Genomic DNA, 21,388 nt, shown 5'->3' on the forward strand with positions numbered 1-21,388 from the left:
GTATTTTTTTCTCTTCTTTTTTTTTATTATTATTATTTTTTTATTTTATGTGTAAACTTGAACAACTTTGAGAATGGTTCCTGTAGAAAATATTGGCGCCTATAGTGGGCAGCCAAAACCGTTTTCCCTATAGGTGCGTTATATTGACTTAGGGAGTAATGCATCATTTCCCTAAAGACGTTTTGTAATACCAAAGGGAGTGATGCTTGGCATTACTCCACGTATAATGATGCTTGGTTACAATGTAATCCATCTGAAAATAGAGAAAAAGAAACTGAACATGTCTCTGTGGTAAAAATGTGTGGCAGCATGTATGTGTTTGTCCATCTCTCTCGTTTTCTGAATTTGTGGAAGGCATTTAAACTGTAGAATATGTGGGTATTGGTCTAGTAGTATGCTCTACCACCGAGAGAAGAATTCAATAACGAAGCATGCGGAACAACTAAGTAAGATCAAATTTATTTCGATACATAAAATGTATCAAATAATTTATTCCGCTATGTATTATTGTATTTCTAACAATTCCATTTTTGTGTAAAGCTGAACAATTGCCTATTTGCCTTCTACTTTTTTTTTTTTTTTTGGTTAAGAATCCTGAGCAAATGAAATGCTAAAAAATAAAAGTCAATCCTGAGCAACGAAATGATTCCGTTTAGAGAAGGATAGCCGATCGGAGAGAGAGAGAGAGAGAGAGAGAGAGAGAGAGAGAGAGAGAGAGATTATCCGGCAAGAATGGAGAGATTTTTTCTTTTCTCTTTGAGAGAGAGAGAGACAAAACGCATTGGGAGGGAAAATGCGCGTTCAGGATTCAAAAGACAGAAAATATAAATAAATTAAAATTCCATGTAGAACCAAGTGGGATGGTAGTGGGATCGTGGTGTATAAGGTAGCATTTCTCAAAAATTTAAGGGCAACCCAGTTGAATGGAAGTTGGGATGGGATTAAAAGCAAACATGCATGTAAACTCTAGTTCTCTTCAACTTCAATTGTCATAACGCAAGTAATGCTTGAAGTAGACTTTTGTCTCCCTCTTGTCCTTCCAAATGTGATGTGACTTTTAAAATTACTATTAGATTAAAATCTAATAGTGATAAACGGTAAATTTAATGAAGTCCTTTTTAGGGTCTACCTTACCTTCAATTCTGTTCTTTCCCATTTCTCTTCCATTCATGGTCTAGTTTCTCCATACGTCACTTTCATTTATATTCAATGATATCCGATGGTCCAAAATAAGTCATTTACTCCTCTGCTTTTCCTCCACGCCAACCCAACCACCATCAATGTAACCATGCCACCTTGCATTTGGCCTACTATCTCTCTGTCTCCAAAATATCCTATTAAATATTGCTCTACATGGAGGAATAGGCATGATTTGCATTGTTAAAAAGTATATAAAAGTAAACCCTAATAAACAGAAGGAACAGGCATTTTAAAAAACATTTCAGGCATCAGTATGTTGAGTGGCATACAAACATCCTGCAACACAAAAGTCCACCACAAAAGCTACAAATTGTATTCAACATACTACAAATATTTTTATTGATATGGTGACCCTTTGAACAGGCCAAACCTCCGTAAATCATCTTACAAGAACTCCATGTTCTTTGGTAGGAACGTAGAGTCGTAGACCATGCAAAACCAATAATTTAAGGCCAACCATGCAACTCAACCTACTAAACCAAGTGAAACTCACACAGGTATTTTCAAATCCTAATATATCCAAGATAAAAGTGATAGGACAGACTAACATTCACTTACAGTTGAAAGTCGGACACTTACCACATCACTATAAATTTACAAACATTTATTGAAAACAATGTCCTAAGCAGTAAACTGACTTCTATACAAACGAAAACCATTCTGAAATTAGAGATATTGAAGACCAAAATTCTTTAGGTCTCTAATAAATGAGAAGCAACAAATTGGTCCTTAACTGATATTAACTTCTCCACTTGCATGTGCCTCCTTGACTTTCTTTTCATACTCATCTTCTTCCTCCTCAGCATCCACATCTTCTTCCTTGCTGTCACCATCTTCTTCTCCCCCCCAGCCAAAGCCGCCAATTGATCGGGAAGATGGGGGAGGAACTTTGGCATCTTCAACAATTTTCATTATATCTTCAACACATTGGAGAGAAAAGCTAGGGTCTTCTCTCTCGTAGTAGATGGATTGAGCTGCTTCTGTTAGTTCCCTTGGCAAGTTCTTCAAAAACCATGGGTGACTCTTGATTTCTTTAATTTTGATCCTCTGCCAAGACCGGAAAAAAAAAGACAACGGAAAAGAAAGAAAGCAAACATGATATAACTCGTAATTTCTCAATCTATTCATAAATGATAAAAGCTGTCAACATTAATAACAATAAACAATCAAGGACATGGACTACATAGCACAAAAGGAGCCACATCTATCTGACACCTGCTAGGTAGCAACACCTCTCTCACACTCCATAGACGCTTGTCCCACATTCCATACGTGTGACCATTAACTTACAAAACTTTTTTTTTAAAAAAATTATGTAAATAAAATGTAGAATTGTTCCAAAAGCAAATCACAAAAAGTTGAGACATGAGATTTCTTGTAACTAATTATCTGAATCTAGATTTTAGATGTGCACTGTGCAACCCAAATTATCTTGGATTATACATAGTACAATTTGTCCCAGTGGAATGGCCATAATTGTCTCTGAAGAAATACAAAAGTGTACAATACAAGCAGAGGCCAACTATAAGAAGGAAATCGCTTGTCAAATAGATCTGATTCAATGTAATCAAGTGTACAGGAATCCAGACAAAATTTATGTAGAAGCAAAAGCTAATTACACAGCAATTAGTTGCACGAGGTTACATCAAGGAATTTCCTCTCAATGGAAATGAAGGACGCCCTAGAAAGATAGTTTATCGGCCAATGGTGAAGCCACCTAATACAGTTTTCCCTGTTGTTTTATTGGCCTATGATGAAGAAACCTAATACTGTGTCCCTGTTGTGTTCTCTTCTTAGAACATATAAGGCTCAGCCTTGGCATGGCTGCCAGCGTGATTGTTGTAACTCTTCTTGATGTTCCTACAATAATCTGTCCCGGGAAAAGAAAAAACAGTAACATGAATGACCCTTGAAGGCAAGATGATATAGGACACATTTAGGAATCTGCATATGGATGCTTATGGTGGGCTTTAGGATTTTAAGGTTATGGGTTTATGGCTCATGAATGGTATTTAGGGTTGGAGTTGGGGTTTCAAAAGATTGTATCCTGGTGGCTAAAAAGTTGCCAGAATTAAGAATTACGGTGCAGGAGTTCTGGATTGCAGCTAAGATGGTACCACATTATCCAATCCAATCCATTCTGAAAGATGGAGGAAGTGCCATTTAATCCAAGAGCTCATTGGTAATCTAGACCAAACATAATTAAGAAAATAATCCTAAATATAAGATCAGGCATAGGAATTTTACAACATTCCAGCTATGCCCCTGCAAGTCAAACACCTATAACTCTTAAAAAATGACACGACCTTGAAATCCATAGTTCTCTTGCTTCGATAAAGCATGGCATGTGGACCCCACAAAAAAAATCTTGAAATCCACAGAATCACAAAGTAGCAGACATAACAGCAATAAATCAATCTTTGATGGGTGCATCACAAGAAATTCGTACTTTTTTGCCAATAACTCTTCATCTCAAAGATTTAATAATTACCTATCAAAGAAATGAGATTCAAAACATTATTTCCCAGTTTCAGTTCAAAGAATGAAAACCCAAGAGCCTCTAAACAGCTAGAACAAGTCAAGAAAAAGGCAGATAACAACTTAAGGACCAAACATGTCAGCTAAAATCTCAAGTGTTCCAACACACCTGATTAGTAACAAAAGTGTTTTTGAGAACAATTACAAATGCAAATTAGATTGATGTCATTCATGTCTTTCTAAGATAAGTTGATCCAAAATTCTTAACAAAGATTAGCAACCTATTCTCATGCATACCTTCAGAGGATTTGCAACAAAAATGCGAGAAAGGAGATGTTTACAATCTTGAGATATGTGAACGTAGTCTGGAATCTTGTATTGCACAGCCATTATTCGCTGCATGAGAAATGGTAAAGCTATTAAACTGTTAAAATAAGAAACCTATTAATTTCAAGAAAAACCAAATTGGAGGTAAATTACATTGATGGTTTTCCTGAAATTCTTTGGATCCTGTGGATCTTCAAATGGGTATGCTCCCACCAGCATAACATAAAGAGTCACTCCACATGACCACACATCTGCCAACTGAACAAACACAAAGCAAAATTAAATGGAACATGAAAAGCAAATGGCATTCATATCTTTTGCACAAAAAGAAACACGTCAAACAAGAGGGCGGAACATAGTTTGGAATTTTTCTTATTCTTCCCAGGCTGGAGAAGAGTTTAACTGCTTGCCTTCTGAAATGTCTCATACATGAATGGGTTTTGTTGTAGTCACTGAAGCAGATATTCGACTACAAAAAGCAGTCTTTATTCATCATGCTATGATTAATTTGGGTATTTTCCTTTAAAAAAAAATAAAAATTCTGCTTTTGCTATGTTGTATTCATGGGCAGAACATAACAAAGGATCACACATGACACCAGTGAAAAAAATACTACAAGACAATAACACGAATGGGGGGAGGAGGGGGTTCTTTTTGGTTTCAACTCATCCAGCGAAAGGTTAAATCCCAGTACTTGAAACACTGCTTGAGCCAAAACATAAACATCTTTGAAGATTAATATGAAAAAGTTTCAACTCATCACAACCAATTGACATACAAGTGTCTCAGGTGTCTTTAAGAATAATTAGAAAACATGAATGGTCTGTGATTACAAAGTAAATCCAAATCGGACTTAATACTGCAGAGAAATGAAGCAGTAAAGAAAGTAATACACAATGCAAGCGTTTAACAGCATACTAATTTAAATTACCTTCCCATCATACTCTCTTCGAGAAAGAACCTCAGGTGCAATATATGCTGGAGTTCCAACAGTTGATTTGGGTCTTGAATGCAGCAGAGATGACTACACAAATAAAGCTAATCAGAGGATAAAAATCCATAACACATAGTAGAAAAGCTTGCCGCACTAAGCTGAATCTGTAATTAAACCTTTGAATAACCAAAATCACAAATTTTTAGACGTGGAGCAGGACTTCCATCCAGCAAGGTATTCTCCAGCTTCAAATCTCTGTGGCATATTTGCTTCAGACAAGGAATTAAAGGGAAAAGTCAAACCCCATGTAGACAAAGAAGGCAGATTACATAACAGGACATATATATATATATATACATCATAGATTCCTAGAATTGAAAAAAAAGAAAAAAAAGAACCACAGATCTTTTACCATAGAATGACAGTAGCACACTCCTGAAATAAGCTGCTGGAAAAAATATCTGGCCTGAAACGTAGCAAAGAAAAATACATTGAACAAAATTTATAATATTTTATACTCTGTTTGGCTGCTTAGAAACTAAGGGAGGGGGAGAAGTAGATGTAATTCAGATATTTGTATTCATTTTTCTATTATATTGCTAATTTTGTTTTCATAAGTAAAATCATTTCAAAAAAGGCAACTAGCTAGACAGTCGAACAAATAGAGATCTTTGAAATCACACATACTGTGAGATCCAAAACACACACACACACAAAAAAAAAAAAAACTCTTCTGAAGAAAAAAATTGAAAATATTAACCCATGATTAAAGAACCAGAAATTTGTGAAAGTGGAGCTCACTATCAGTCAAGAACAACAAACAAACCTCATCTTCACTAAACCGTCCGGCAGAACAAATTCTCTCAAAGAGCTCTCCACCCGCCGCGTACTCCATGACGATAGCGAGATGTGTTGGAGTCAAAACCACCTAGGAATCCAAAACACCAAATAAGATCACTATAAGTTCAAACCTATTTTCTCTACTCAAACAAAACCCCACACACGCATCCATATGTATTATCGAAAGCCAAAATAAAAAATAAAAAATAAAACCCATATATCGAATGTGCACAAAGGCACACACCTCCTTGAAGCGAATTATGTTCGGATGGCGAAGCGATCTGTGGTTTATGATTTCTCTCGCCACGTTCTCGTCAATCTGCCACCAAAGAAGCAAAGAAACAGGTAATCAGAAGTCGCAAACACATATTACGAAATTATGCAATTTACCCACTTCAAATTGAAAATGCATTTTTCTATGTGCTTGTTCGAAAAAGAAAATATTTGTTCTTTTTCTTTTTTGTAGCTGCCAATAATCAAATCCTAAAATCCACAGTATAACCGAATCGCATGCAACAAATCAGACGGACGGATACCCTGTATCCCCGCTCGATGTATTTCATGGCGACGAGCTCTTTGGTCTCTTTGTTGCGCATAAGCCTGGCCACTCCGAAGTTCCCAGACCCTATGTCCTTCACCAGCTCGTACTTCTCCATTTATACTTTTTCTCTTTCTTTCGCCTCTGTAATGTACCAAACCCTGATTTCAATCTCACACTCTTCGACAAATTCCAAGCTTTAAGCTTCAATTCATGGCTTAAATTTCCACAAAATTCCACAGCAATATTCTCCAACTCCAAACCCTAGTCAGTTGGAAATCAGAATCCTAAACAGAGAGAGAGAGAGAGAGAGAGAGAGAATTTGGGGAATTTGGGATTTGAAGGAAAGCAAGGAATCTGAAATAGTGGTTTCAAATAGAGAGAGAGAGAGAGATGCGTAACTGTATGCAATGGTAGACTGTATAATCTGTATGGCAACGAATAAAAAAGCAGAGAGAGAGAGAGAGAGAGAGAAAGAGAGAGGGAGGGAGGAACACGCGCCGCAAAGGAGTGTTTTTTAACCGTGGCTCATTTTGTAACGTTCGTTTAATTCCTTAAAAAAATCGTCCGTTACAGAAACTTGACTCCGTGTCTTTAGATTTAAATGTTTTTTTAATTAAATTAGGGAAAAGTACAAATTAATACTAAATTTAAAATGTCTTCCGAATGAAAGATTAAATTAATCTTCCCAAACTATAGAGAATCTGCGATGTATCGATTTTACCCCTTAAAAAAAAAATAGAAATATCTTTAAAAAAATTTTAATAAAACAAAAATACTCTTAAATTTTTTTTTTTTTTTTAAAAAAACCAGGGTGGTTGTGGGTATTGTGGAACAGCAATTTTCTACGAACGGTCAATTTGTAAGAAATTTTATACAACTCACATATAAAAGTGACAAGTGTTTTTTAAACATGTGAGAAACACATGTTTTATTTTTATTAATGCTATTAAAAAAGCATTTGAAAATTTCATGTTATTAAAATAATTTGTACTTTTTACATATCAAGGGACACATGTCAATCTTATATGTGGGTTGTATAAAATTTTCTACAAACCAATTTGTAATAAATTTATATCCAGTATTGTGAACCACGACAGTGTCGTCCGTGAGTCTATCACCATTTTTTTTTCTTTTTTTTTTATTAAATTGATTTTTATCATTTTATGAGACATTGTAAATTGTTAATAGTTTGAAAAGACGTTAATGTAAGATTTTGTTATGGGATATTACATACTGAAGAAAAATGGGACAACCGACAACGTTATATAATTGTCAAGCTATACACATCAATGGATATTTCTCCAACTTTCAGAAGAAAAATAAAAGATATTTTTCCATAAAATATTAATTTATAATTGAATAATAATAAAGGTTGTTGCTTAGAGAAAAAGAAAAAAGAAAAACGATAAAGTTTGTAATATATATGGTCATTAATTTTGGGCATGAATGGCTCACTTTTATTAGGCTAGTGTTTTTGAATTATATTGGTATCATCAATGTTGAATTTGTTCCAAGTATCATTTTACGTCATGGGCAAAAAAGTGATTATAATATAGTGCAAAGGTTATATTCTATAGTGAGAGCGGTAATCCGAGTCGATGATATGTGTTGAGTCAAGTCATGGATATACCATTCTACGTGTTGACATGAATACAACATATTTAATTAGTCGTGTTAAACCCTTTAATCTTGATAGGACCTATTAAATTAAACGGGTGACACGACATAATTCACATAACACGAGCACGACCAATTTCAACCTGTCTAATATAAATGAGTTTAGTTGACACAAATATTTGCTGGCTTAATTGTGAGTTAAGTAAGTTGACACGAATTTAATCCGTTTATTAATCATGTGTAATTGAATCACCCCGTTTGGATCCTAACTCTATTATATTAAATCTTAACTCTTAAATTTTGTGTAATTTTTCACGTCGAATTCATAGATGACGTGAAACGATATTGCTATCACTATTTATGCCCATCAATATATAAATTTCAGCTACTTTTGATGACTATTTACGTCCTCCTTGTTAAAGTCCAACAGGATCGACCAACATTGATTAATTAATTCAATAATTAAACTTGTAGAAGAAGCCTAATTTAATGTGTGGACAAGCTTAATGAAGTTCCAGATATAATTGGGCTTTGTACTAGCATTAGCTTAAAGATCCATGATGTAGAATTTTGATATATGATCTAATTAAGAAACAAAGAATTAATCCATTCTGTTCTGCATGTCCGCATAGAACACGAATCGACATTCTTAATCCTTTGTCTCTTGGCAATCTTCTAACGTTTGTATTATTATGGGGGGGGGGGGGGGGGGGGGGGGACAGGGAAGAGTGTTTGGGATAAGGATCACTAATTCACCGACGCGTGTAAGAGAATTTACATGAGATTTATCTGTCTCAGTAAGTGATTAAGCGTTCAAAATTTATTTGGATACGTGGGTTCTATACGAGCTTTTTCACAACATGCCTAACAATTTGGGCACACTAAAGATTAGGGCCGGTAATTTTTTACCTAACTTATGAACTCAATACGACATTATCAGATTAAGGTTGATGGATTTGACGGGTTTAATTCAATGAGTCGAGTTAGTGTTAACTTATATAGTTTCAGGAACGGATTTAGGGGGGCCGGTATAAGTCATGCCCCTCCTCTCAATTCCAAAAAAAAAAAAAAAAAATTAAGTAAAAAAAAAAAATTTAGCTTATTGATTCTTACCAATAATTTTTTTTTAACCCCTGGGCCTTCATCGTAAGAGTTTTTGGTTCTGTCACTGTATAATCTTATACCCATACATTCATACAGCCTAAATTCGACACACGATATTTATGACTGTCAATTTTTTATCTAAATTCACAAAATTCAATATGAATTTAATAGATTAATATTAAAAAAATTGATCTGTTTAGTTAAATAAATATTATATAAACTCAAATTTAAGAGGCCAACATAAATTACCGTCCATACGGGACATTCCGAAGGTGTGTTTGTCCCCATGCAACCCACTTGACAACCCACTTGCACTTGCGTCTCTCGCCTTCTTTCTCCGTCTCCATTACGCGAATTAAACGGGTGATGGATAATGTATGGACTCATCGCTATAAATAGAAAGCACACATTTTTTATTTTGTTTTGGGTTACCATTCCACTTTTGTTGAACCAACCACCAATCAGGTTGGCTACACGTCCCAACCAGTATATTCTATTTTATTCATCTCTCCACTAAGGCAGTGTCCACTCCTATGTCTCCACGCAATCTTCATTGCATCATGTGGAAATCACATCAAAAGGATAGCTTTGAAGATTAGGTTAGTTAGAGACTAGAGAGTCTCCACGCAATCTTAACTAATGTTTTTGTTTCTCAAAATCAAATGAGTGCGTTGAGGAAAGAAAATTTTTGTTTTTTTTTTGTTTTTTTTCTTTTAAAAAAAAATTAACAAAATACATATAATAAAACATTATTCAAGTATAATACAAATTTATATTAGGTATGGAGTATTCAGAATGTAGAAAGGCCATCATTGTCATTTGCTGTCGCCCATTCAGTTCACAAGAACAGTCAAAACTCTCGTGGTGATAATGTTTGACTCAATCCTAAAGCTAGTAATAGATTTAGGATTGTATTGAAATCGAGTCGGGTATTTGGTTGCCAACGTAGGCTAAATATTTGAGCTTGAGCTCAAGTTCGAACTGAGTTTTGAAATTGTGTTCAAGCTCGCCTCGCCAAAGTCCTAGCCTAAGACAAGCTCGAGCAAGATCAAGCTGATTTAGGTACTCAACCGCCTCTTGCTCATTTATTTTTTTGAGTTAATAAAATAAAATTTGAAATGCCCTTGCCGAGCCAAACTCAAGCTCGAGTTCGATCTCAGTTAAAAAACACAACAGAGCCGTTGTCGAGTCCTTGATCGGCTTGACTCTTTTAAATTTTGTTACTTCTAATTTTCAAGTTAAAAAAAAAAAAAAAAAAAAAAAAAAAAAAAAAAAAACCAACAAAGCCTCTTACATTGCGTAAAAGGGTGTGATGAGTTTATAAATCTTAGAACTAGGTTTTCTTGAAGTCTATTTAAGGAGACTTCTAGGTGCAATTTTGTAAGGATTTGAGGCAATATTTCCATAAGAAAAGAAAAGAAAAATCTTTTCCTTTATGTGCTAAAAGAGAAAATTTAAGTTTTAATGATTTCAAATACATCTCTCTTAGAATCTTTGTTGTAAACCACAACATTTCATCAACAATAACTAAAGCCTATTGGAGTTCCATTATAGAAGATCAAGAAGAATAATTGCTCAAAGGTCCTAAAGATATTACGATAGAAGGCAAGTTGGTCGTTTGTCTTGGTACGTACAAAAGGGAGTTTATTACAAAGGTTTTATAAGTGTGATTGCTTGTACAACTTAATGAGAAATGCTACATAGGGGACGTTCATCCGTCCCCTCTCCTCTTTTTAATATTAAAAAAAGCAAATTCAATCAAAAAGAAAAACAAAAACAAAGAAAAGTGTACTTTTAGTTTTGAATTTACTTTTTTAACATTAAAAGGAGGAGAGGGGACGGACCCACTGTAGCATTTCTCCAACTTAATTCTTCTTTAGTGGATTGATTTTCTGGGTTGGCTGCCCCGAAGTGGTTTTTCTTTTGAAGAGTTTTTCAAAAGGTCTATACTTCATCACCAAATTACTTGTGTTGATTGTTTTAATGCTTTCATAATATTTGGTGAATGTTTGTGTGGTTGTAAAATATTAAATTCTGCATTATATTAGCATATACCTATTCAACCCCCATTCTATACCTATTCAACCCCCATTCTAAGTGTTATTTGGAGTTTGGTTTATATTTCCATATATCTCATTATCTACTAGCAAATGAGTTGAAATATATGTAAACATTATCCTTTGATATGATATTGGAAAGGAAGATGCTAAGGATTTCCAATTTTATAATCTACTATAAAAGCAAAGTCCCTCTATTATTTTAATGCTAAGGGATAAGTTTTTGCGCTAACCATTTATGTAAAAGGTGCGTTGTCATGGTAGTTTTCTAAAAACCTTGTTTTTATTATGAAAGAAAAAGTTACTTGATTTTGAGAACCAATTGAGATTTTAAATAACTTTGATAAACAAAAGAGATGGAAGTTTTAAAGCAAATAGGAGCTCTCATAACACACACGATATTGGTTGTTTGCCTTTGCTTACTAAGCCGTTGACTCATCATTTTCACTTGTAAAATTGTTGAATTTTATAGATATAGTTGCAACGAGTGAGGGAGAGCTCTATAATCATCTAGGCTACTGCCCTTAGGGTTTGGGGAAGATTTTAGCTTTTAAGGTAGGCAGGACTTTTGTAACGCCTTCAAAATTAAATAATTATATTTAGGGGTAATTACCTTTTCCCCCCAAGAACTACCGGCCTGTGTCATTTTACCCCCATGAACTACCACTTCGACCAAAAGAGAGCATCAAACTACCATTTTTACACACTTTGCCCCCTTCTGTCAGTCTAATTCATGCAAAGACGTAAATGCTCTAACTCAATTTTAAAAATGACTGAAATACCCTCAATTTAAAAAAAAAAAAAAAAAAAAAAAAAAAAAAAAACCAAAAACCTGAAGGAAAAGGGGTGGCTGCCGCCACCCCTTTAGGTGGCCGGGTGGCCTGCGAGCCACCCCGGAAGCTGGGTGGCCGCGCGGCCACCCTAGAAATGACCTAGGGTGGCCGCACGGCCCCCCCAGGTTTTGGGGAGGCCGTGCGGCCACCCCTTAGGTCGGGGTGGGCCGCGAGCCACCCCAGAGGTGGCCGGAGCCACCTTTGGGGGGTGGCTCGCAGGCCACCCGGCCACCTAAAGGGGTGGCTGCCGCCACCCCTTTTCCTTCAGGTTTTTGGTTTTTTTTTTTTTTTTTTTAAAAAAAAATATTAATTTTTATATTTTTTATTAATTACTGTAGAGGGTATTTTGGTCTTTAAGTCAAAATTAACGGTAAAAAATGGCATATTCCATCCAAAATTAACGGAATTCCTGACGGAAGGGGGCAAAGTGTATAAAAATGGTAATTTGATGCTCTCTTTTGGTCGAAGTGGTAGTTCGTGGGGGCAAAATGACATTGGCCGGTAGTTCATGGGGGGAAAAGGTAATTACCCCTTATATTTTTTTAACTTGGAGTGTTACTCGTAATATTTTTAAACCAAGTAACTAGTAATTAGCTAAATCCACTATGCTACACTAATTATCAGAGTATACTATAGCAGAAAGAATAATTAAATTATCTGAGATTTCTAACAATAAATCTTTAAACAGAATAATGTATAATCAATTATAAACTCAGAAGCTCAGAGCCTCCAAACAAACATTTCTATAAAGTTAAATAACCATGTCTATCAATCCTGACAATGCGTATTATTCACTGGGCATTTCCATCCCGGCGAATTTCTCACTATACGGCCTGACAACTTACTAATTTGCAAGACACCAAGGTGTCCGACAGGTGTAAGAAAGTAATTGCATAAGTTTACGACTTAGTAAATAAATTATTATGAAACTGATTTATGTAATGAGCTTCAAGTAACTTTTCATTATGTTCAATTTATTAGACGTGAGTTTTTCGTAAAATGGTATGTGTTTTCTTTGTTATTATGTCATATAAAACGTATGGTTTATTTTGAAAATGAGCGACATAATCCCAATAACAATCACTAATATTTTAATGCACATAAATTATATATATGCACACACACACACATTTAATCATAGTTGTAACATATTGCCTTAAATTCAATCACGAACTGGAAATTTTTTCTCAATTATGCACAAGACATTACTTCTAAATCCTTAAACAATTATCGCAACGGAAAACCTGAATAATTTTTATCTTTAAATTAACTACAGAAACATTTTAAATAAACTAACCAGAGTTTTTAAAATCATTACTCCATGTCTTTACATCTTAGATTTACAATCATATTGTGCAAGTCACTACAACATAAAGAGAGGCTGACTTAAGTCAAGTTAGTGACACACCAAACAACATCACAAAGGAATCCCTTCGATAACTTCAAAGCTCGCACACGATCTACCGCACGTGACTCCTAAACCTACAACATAAACAACATCTACACGGTTGTGGTGTTAGTCACATTCCCATAGGTGGAATAGTGAGTCCACGGTCTTAGTAGTATAAAACTCACTAAGTTTTCATAATGAGCTGAAATTTATTTCATTCTACCATACGTTTACAATAACAGCTACCATTAGTATATACTTTATTTTTAAAACATTTCGTAACTGATAAGGTAAACACTGGCGTTTATAAACTAGCAAAATTGTACTACGTAGGTATGAATATATATATATATATATACATGTTCCAATCTCCTGCTTTGAAGCATATACATATAAACTCATCTACAATAAATTACTTACACGCAGTTGTGAATATATATATATATATATATATATATATATATATATATATATACATGTTCTAATCTCCCTCTTGGAAGCACACCAACTTGGAAGCACACATATATAAACTCATCTACATAATACATATAAGTGTATCGTATAGCTCAATTACACTCGTATACAAGCTTTTCATAACTTCGGAGAAATACAAGCATACAGGCGTATCTAAGTGATAAGCTCTGAATGTTACACATTCAAACTCCTTAATTCATGTATCTTAATCTCTTAGTTTTGTTATAATTGATATTTTGTGTTGTTTTTGTATTTTGCGGGTTTTGGAAGAAAAGAACTCAAAATTTATCAAGTTCCAAGCTTAAAACAAAGTTTGGAAGAAGCTGAAGTCAGTAGACTCATTCTTGGAAAGATCTGAATCCAATTAGAAAAGAGAAATTGACAAAATCTGTTATTTTTGAAAAGATTCCAGATTGAGCATGTCTTTGTATTTTAATCATAAATTTCTGTTTAAGTATTGGACTGCAGTGAAATTAGTGGCGTTGGACAACTAATACAAAAAAAAAAAAGGAAAAATTACACTTTACCCCTTGAAGTTAACAACAATTTGTAATTTTGCCTCCAAAGTTTCAGTTTCGTCAATTGCAACCCATAAAGTTGAAAAGATTTTCAATTTAGCCCATTCCGTCCAAAATTGCCGTCTAAACTCACAAAGGTCGAACCACATATGCGGCACGTGCGCTTTTTGAACCAAATTTGACGAAAATGCCCTCAATGCAAAAAACAAATGTGTCGTCCAGTCCACGTCGTCTTCTTGGCCCTCCTAATCTCCTGCTCCGTCTTGCTCATCCTCACCGGCCTCATCGTCATAGCCACGGCCCACGGCGTCATCTACTCGTCATTGTGATCGTTTTCGTCCTTTACGCCTTGTCCAGCCAAAACGAAGCCAAGCCCGATCTCTACGACGAATTCCTTCAAAAAACAGAGTCCAACAGGAGGTTCGGTGCCGGAAAGAAGCAATCGGCGCCGTTCCACGAGAAACACATTGTATGCTCGAAAAATGCGGCCTCTCCTCCCATTCACGATAATAATCTCATAGTTTTCACTATCACCAAGCGTACAGTTCATGCAGTTTCTGAGAAGTCTTTGCCAGAAATACGCTGGGAAATGGTGAGGCCTAGCGATGAACCCACAAGGAGGTCATTATGCTGGAGGCATGGATCCATAACTAAATCTCTGTATGACTGACTGTATATCTGTCATCTAAGAATATAAGCATTTGTCTATATCTTCCTCAACTCCTCCTCGGGCAACCTCCAACCCCATTGCACCACAAGAAGATGACGCCAAGGGTCGTGACTGTGACGGTGAGGCCGTTGAGGATGAGCAAGACTGAGTAGGAGATGAAGAGGGTCACGAAGCCAACGTGGACTGGACCACGCGTTTTTTTTTTGCATGAAAAAGATCGGCATGAAAAAACGCATGTCAACTTCAACTCGTCGTCTTCTTCCAAAGTCTCCCAAAGTCTCTGAAATAAAGCTCCATGCCTTCCTCAACGACCCGATAATCTTGTTTCTCAATGAGCCCACTTCCGACCTCTACTCCCATGTCATCTTCTTTATGGCAATTATTTTGCCATTGCTTCTAGGCAATTCAGCCTTGTACCCTATACCTTTTACAACAGCCCAGATCTTAAGGGTTGAGAATTAATCTCGCCCGAGTGAGGAGGAAGAGGGAGACAAAAATGAGGAGGGAGATCATATCCATATGGTTGGCCATTCTAATAGTATGGAGACCATATCCATATGGTTTGTTTCGGGGCATGCTGGACATAATGGTGGAGTATGCAAGTTCATTGGTTAGATCATGGCATAGTTAACTATGGATGAGTATGTGAGAAGCTTCGCATCTGAAGATGGCGTTGGAGAGCAGCTATTGTGAAGGAATGAAGTTGATTTTGAAGTGTACAACTCTTATTAGTGTTCTCAAACTTATGTGGGTACAACCATCCTAGAATGGGCGATAACTGCAAGACAAAAAGCCCAAACACCATAACAAGGAATATAAATTTGCTGGTGTACTATTACCGTTGGTTGAGTTGTCATGCTATGATGTAGGCTCCTTTCCGATCTCCTGAAGTTTTTGAACTTCTGCAATAGGTCATACTTTACACGACTTGCTTCACGTTTCCGCCGCACCGCCGACGTGGCACAAACACATGCAAATAGCCTAGGCGGTCCAGTTTCTTCACAAGGGGAAGCCTTCGGTCACCTACACGGATATCAAGTTGGCAAACATTTTGTTCGATTCAAACTGGAATGCGAAGCTGGCAGATTTCGGACTCGCTGTTCTTCTCTGACTCGACTTGCCGAGTCAACCCACTAGCACTATTGGGTACTTTGATCCTTGTTACACCACTCCCGACAAACTTAGCACCATAAACAACGTGTTCAGCTTCGGAGTTGTGTTGTTGGAGCTTATCAACGGAAGGAAAGCCATCGATATTTGCGGAAATTGTCGTCTTCTTCTTTCTCTTTCTTTTAGATGCAAAATACATTAGTGTGAAACGTGTCGTTTTTAAATATAAATGAGGGTATTTACGATAAGTTTTGTCCCAAAAATGCATGTGCCACGCACGTAGTCTGACTTCTGTGAGTTGAGACGGCAATTTTGGACGGAATGGGCTAAATCGAAAATCTTTTCAACTTTATGGGTTGCAATTGACGAAATTGTAACTTTGGAGGCAAAATTGCAAATTGCTATCAACTTCAGGGGATAAAGTGTAATTTTTCCAAAAAACAACAAATACGTTTGAAATACGTTTTTCTTAATTCGGACATTTACTATGTCAAAATCTCCCCGTAATATAGGATCGAAAATCTGGACGAATTTAGAATCATTTTCCTTTTTGGATTGAGTTTTCAATCTCTTACTTGGACTTGGAGACTAACTTCTGATTTTTATGGGATTTCTAGGGCTTTTAGGGTTCTTTTAATCCTTATAAATTGGCTGTTGTAAAATTACTTGGATGGTGCAAAAATTCTTGTTGACACTAAATAATATTATCCCAATAAATTAATAATAAAATAAATAGAATACAATAAATTAAAATAAAGCAAGGAAATATTTCATAATGCTGTAAAATCACGTAAGAGCGTTGTCCTTAAATGTTGATTTCGTGCCCCTCAGAATATTCAACTCAGTGCGATTAGGTCTCTTGACATGAAACCTCCCAGGATTAGACTATAGCGTCCACCTTCGTCAATGACACACTTCCAAGTATAAAGGTAAGATGAATAACCATTTGATAGAAGATGATGAAGGATTGCAAGCCACACTTAGATGACTAAAAATATAGCTTAATGGCTGAAAAATTCACGCGGGAATATATTTAGGAATTTTGAGTCAAATAAGAAGTTGGTTCTCAAATACCCATTGGTGAACTCAATTTATAAACAAATAAGCATCAGTTTTTTTTTTTTTTAAACGATCATGATAAAGACTTTAATCACCAACAATAAGAAATGTAAACTTTAATAACTAACGGTTAAAAACGTAAGATGATTTTTTTAATAAAACTCATGAATATGACTTAATGTCAAACGGTAAAAGAAAATCAATGGTAAATATTTGTAACATTACAACAATTCTCCACATGTTTCAAAAAATAGAATAAGAAGGAATTTGAGAAAGTATGCATCGATGTGGTATCGGAGGGTTTTAACTACACTTAGGATAAATAAGTAGGATATTAATAAATCATAGTAGAGTTAGACTCATTTAACAAAATTCATAAGTTGATCAAACTTATCATCCACATACCTCCCTTTGAATAGGGTTGTTCATCAGTGGGTTGGTGTCTTATACAGGCCATGCACCCCTGGGTTTCATGAGTGCTCTAGAGACCTACCCTAGTCTCATAGGAGGTGGCACCACCTTCACGCTCACATAGGTGACATCCATCAAGAGTGTGTGTAGAGTACACTCCATTCCAACATTTAAGGACTATGGATCCATTAAGAGTTTTAAACTCACCCTTAACCATTCTGCATCTTGTACTGTCTTACACCATAGGGATGGATTCATCACTATCTTCTCAACAACAAAGTGGATAAACATAGAATGACAGTACCTCGCCATGATCACTTGTGACTTCATTTCTCATTAAACCTCATTTATGGGATCTCCAATCACAGAGTTGGGTATCAATCACAGTGTCATAATTTGGGTATCAATCCTATCCCCCTTGATGTTTCATTCACCAGCATTCTTGTTAGTGGCTTGGTCAAAGAATCTACTAAATTCCTTTATGACCTTAAAAAATCCATGAAAATTATACCACTCTTAATGAGATGGCTTACAATATTGTGCCTTAATCGAATATGTTGATTTTTTCCATAATAGATCTTTCTCTTAGCTCGAGTTATGGTAGCCTGACAATCACAATGAATACAAATAGGTGGAACTGGGATAGCATATAAAGGCAAATTAATCTGTTGGTACAGTTTCCGGTATGGTGTGAATCTGCACGTTCCTTTGATGTTCTTCACGCTTCTCAATAACTCTGCAAAACAACAAAACCTAGGGACCCTTCCGGGGGTCCCGCTCCGATGCCTAAGTTAGCTTCTGTGAGAAAATAATGCTTTGTGCATAAAATTGAGTCTTAGTTTATACCTGGGGTATGGGCCTATTTATAGGCATAGAGGTGGAGTCAAACCTGGATTAGGACTCCTGCTCCTTGTTGATCTAGAACTGCTGTCCGAGTTCTAATTGGACTTCAATCCTTTACTAGACTTCTAATTGGATATCTTCTTAGACTTCCAATCTGATATCTTCTTAGACTTCTGATCTGACATCTTCTTAGACTTCTGATCTGATATCTTCTTAGACCTCTGATATGATCATTATTCTTATCTTATCATTATTATTATCTGTTTGGACCTATTTGACTTTTGAATCTTCTCTTTGGATCGGGTTGAGTGGGATTTATCCCCAACAGTTACCCCCCAATTCCCTTATCCGAAGCTTGCTTGAATAATGGGAATTCCATGTCTAAGGAAACCCGATCTTTGTCTCCTTCTGAAAACCTGCTAACCTGCAAAACCTGAGAGTTAAATCTTAACCCCCCATTACCTTCTTGTTTTTCCTTAGGGTTTTCTCCCTGTCTCTTGAACAACCTGCAAAACCCGAGGGTTAAATCCGACCCCCCGAGAAGTTTCTTCTTGCTCTCGGCTAGGACTGATCCGAGATGCTCCTTCTCGGCTAGGACTGATCCGAGAAGTTTTTCTTGCTCTCGGCTAGGACTGATCCGAGAGGCTCCTTCTCGGCTAGGACTGATCCGAGAAGTTTTTCTTGCTCTCGGCTAGGACTGATCCGAGAGGCTCCTTCTCGGCTAGGACTGATCCGGGAAGTTGTTCTTGCTCTCCCAAGAACCGAACTAGCTTGCCATTCTTTATGAATTCTTCTATTAACAACCTTAGGGTTACGCACCCCTCGGTGTAATGACCTGCTTGTTTATGGAAATCACAATACTTCCCTGCATTCCTATAAGGAGGATTACCTGGTATCTTTTGCGGTTCCCGAAACGCCGGATCTCTCTTGATCTCCATGAGGACTTCTGATATCTCGGCATTGAGAGGTGTAAAGTTGTAATCTTTGAACTTCTTTACCTGCCTCTGCTCTTCCCAATCAGCTTTCTTGAATTCTTTCCTTTTCTTTTCTGGGGCTGTCTCTCGGGGTAGTCTAGAACTGGCCATAGACTTCAGCGTCTCTTCCTGATTGATGAATTCTTCTACCTTATCCATGAGGCCCTGCAAGGTACTCGGTTGCTTCCGGATCAAATTCTTCATCAAAGGCTCCTCGGGTGAAATTCCCTGATAAATGGCAGCAAAGATCATATCCTCGGTCGGATCTTCGACCGCAGCCTTCTCTCGGTTGAACCGAGCCATAAACTCTTTAAGACTCTCATTGCCATGCTGGTGCAATGATAGCAAATATCCTGAAGGCTTCTTCCTTGTCCGGAAAGCCAAGAACTCCGTTAGGAATATCTTGGACAATTCCTTGAACTGATCAACGGAATTCAGGGGCAGCTTCCTGAACCAGTCTCGGGCATTCCCCGCAAGAGTAAGAGGGAAGGCCCGACATGCTACTTCATCGGGTGTCCCGTGAAGGTCTAGATGAGCTTTGAAATTCTCTAGGTGATCCAATGGATCTCTGTCTCCTGCATAACTTAGAATTTGGGGTACCTTAAACTTATCGGGAAGCTGATAGTTTGCCACCCGTCTGGTGAAGGGTGAGTCTGTACCCATTAGGAGCTTGTCCACCATTACGGATCTGCTTTTGTCCTTTCTTTCCATCTCCATGTACGTGCACCTTCTCTCCAGCTCGGCAATAATTCTGCTCAGATCTCCTTGGCGGTCATCCTCCCTCCGAGGATTAATGTTGCTATTGTGATCTTCTTCCTCACGCTCATCCCTGTTCATCTCGGGATTGGGCTGTCTCGTCCTCATGCGTAACAATTCTGCATTTAAGTCTTCAATCTGGGCTTCCAACGCTGCTATGCGATCTTGATCTCCACCCCCCGGGGGAGGGTTTGGTGGAGGCTGCAAATTATTCTGAATAGCCGGTTCCTGTGGGGCCACGGGCTGTCGATTGGTCTGGCTTCCAGAACGTGTGTTCATCACCATGCTGGATCTTCTTTTTCTTTTACGAGGAACGAATAATCGTTTCCCACAGACGGCGCCAAACTGTTGGTACAGTTTCCGGTATGGTGTGAATCTGCACGTTCCTTTGATGTTCTTCACGCTTCTCAATAACTCTGCAAAACAACAAAACCTAGGGACCCTTCCGGGGGTCCCGCTCCGATGCCTAAGTTAGCTTCTGTGAGAAAATAATGCTTTGTGCATAAAATTGAGTCTTAGTTTATACCTGGGGTATGGGCCTATTTATAGGCATAGAGGTGGAGTCAAACCTGGATTAGGACTCCTGCTCCTTGTTGATCTAGAACTGCTGTCCGAGTTCTAATTGGACTTCAATCCTTTACTAGACTTCTAATTGGATATCTTCTTAGACTTCCAATCTGATATCTTTTTAGACTTCTGATCTGACATCTTCTTAGACTTCTGATCTGATATCTTCTTAGACCTCTGATATGATCATTATTCTTATCTTATCATTATTATTATCTGTTTGGACCTATTTGACTTTTGAATCTTCTCTTTGGATCGGGTTGAGTGGGATTTATCCCCAACATAATCAATAGGCTTCTTAACCATTCAGCTTCAGTTCCAGCCTCCTCCAAAGCAATTAATTCTGCCTCCAAGGTTGATCTTGCTATGTAAGTCTGTTTTGAGGACTTCCAAGAGATAGCCCCTCTTTCTAGAGTAAATACATAGCTACTGGTAGGCTTTAACTCATCTGAATCAGAAATCCAATTAACATCACAATACCCTTCTAATATAGCAGGAAAACCAGAATGTGACAAACTAAGATTAATTGTGCCCTTTAAGTATCTCAACAATCTCGAAATAGTATCCCAATGTTCAACACTAGGATAATGAGTATATATACTCAATCTACCAACAGGCAACAACATATGCAATGTCAGGGCGTGTACAGTTTGTAAAAAATGACTTAATTCTAATGACTTAATCT

At 36.9% G+C, this 21,388-nt stretch overlaps 1 protein-coding gene across 1 annotated transcript; it reads right to left on the bottom strand.

The window, feature by feature from the left end:
• Positions 1 to 1,510: 1,510 nt before the first annotated feature.
• On the bottom strand, positions 1,511 to 6,738 carry LOC133881597 (serine/threonine-protein kinase SRK2A). The gene is made up of 9 exons (XM_062320548.1): positions 6,316 to 6,738; positions 6,024 to 6,098; positions 5,766 to 5,867; positions 5,352 to 5,405; positions 5,116 to 5,208; positions 4,937 to 5,029; positions 4,159 to 4,263; positions 3,976 to 4,074; positions 1,511 to 2,247 (listed from the first exon to the last, which is right to left on the bottom strand). Exons 1-9 carry the CDS (start codon positions 6,433 to 6,435, stop codon positions 1,930 to 1,932), a joined length of 1,059 nt encoding a protein of 352 aa, XP_062176532.1. The 5' UTR covers positions 6,436 to 6,738; the 3' UTR covers positions 1,511 to 1,929.
• Between the last annotated feature and the right edge of the window lie 14,650 nt (positions 6,739 to 21,388).

The sequence above is a fragment of the Alnus glutinosa genome, chromosome 11 (genome assembly GCF_958979055.1).
Source record: "Alnus glutinosa chromosome 11, dhAlnGlut1.1, whole genome shotgun sequence".
NCBI classification, from domain to species: Eukaryota; Viridiplantae; Streptophyta; class Magnoliopsida; order Fagales; family Betulaceae; genus Alnus; species Alnus glutinosa.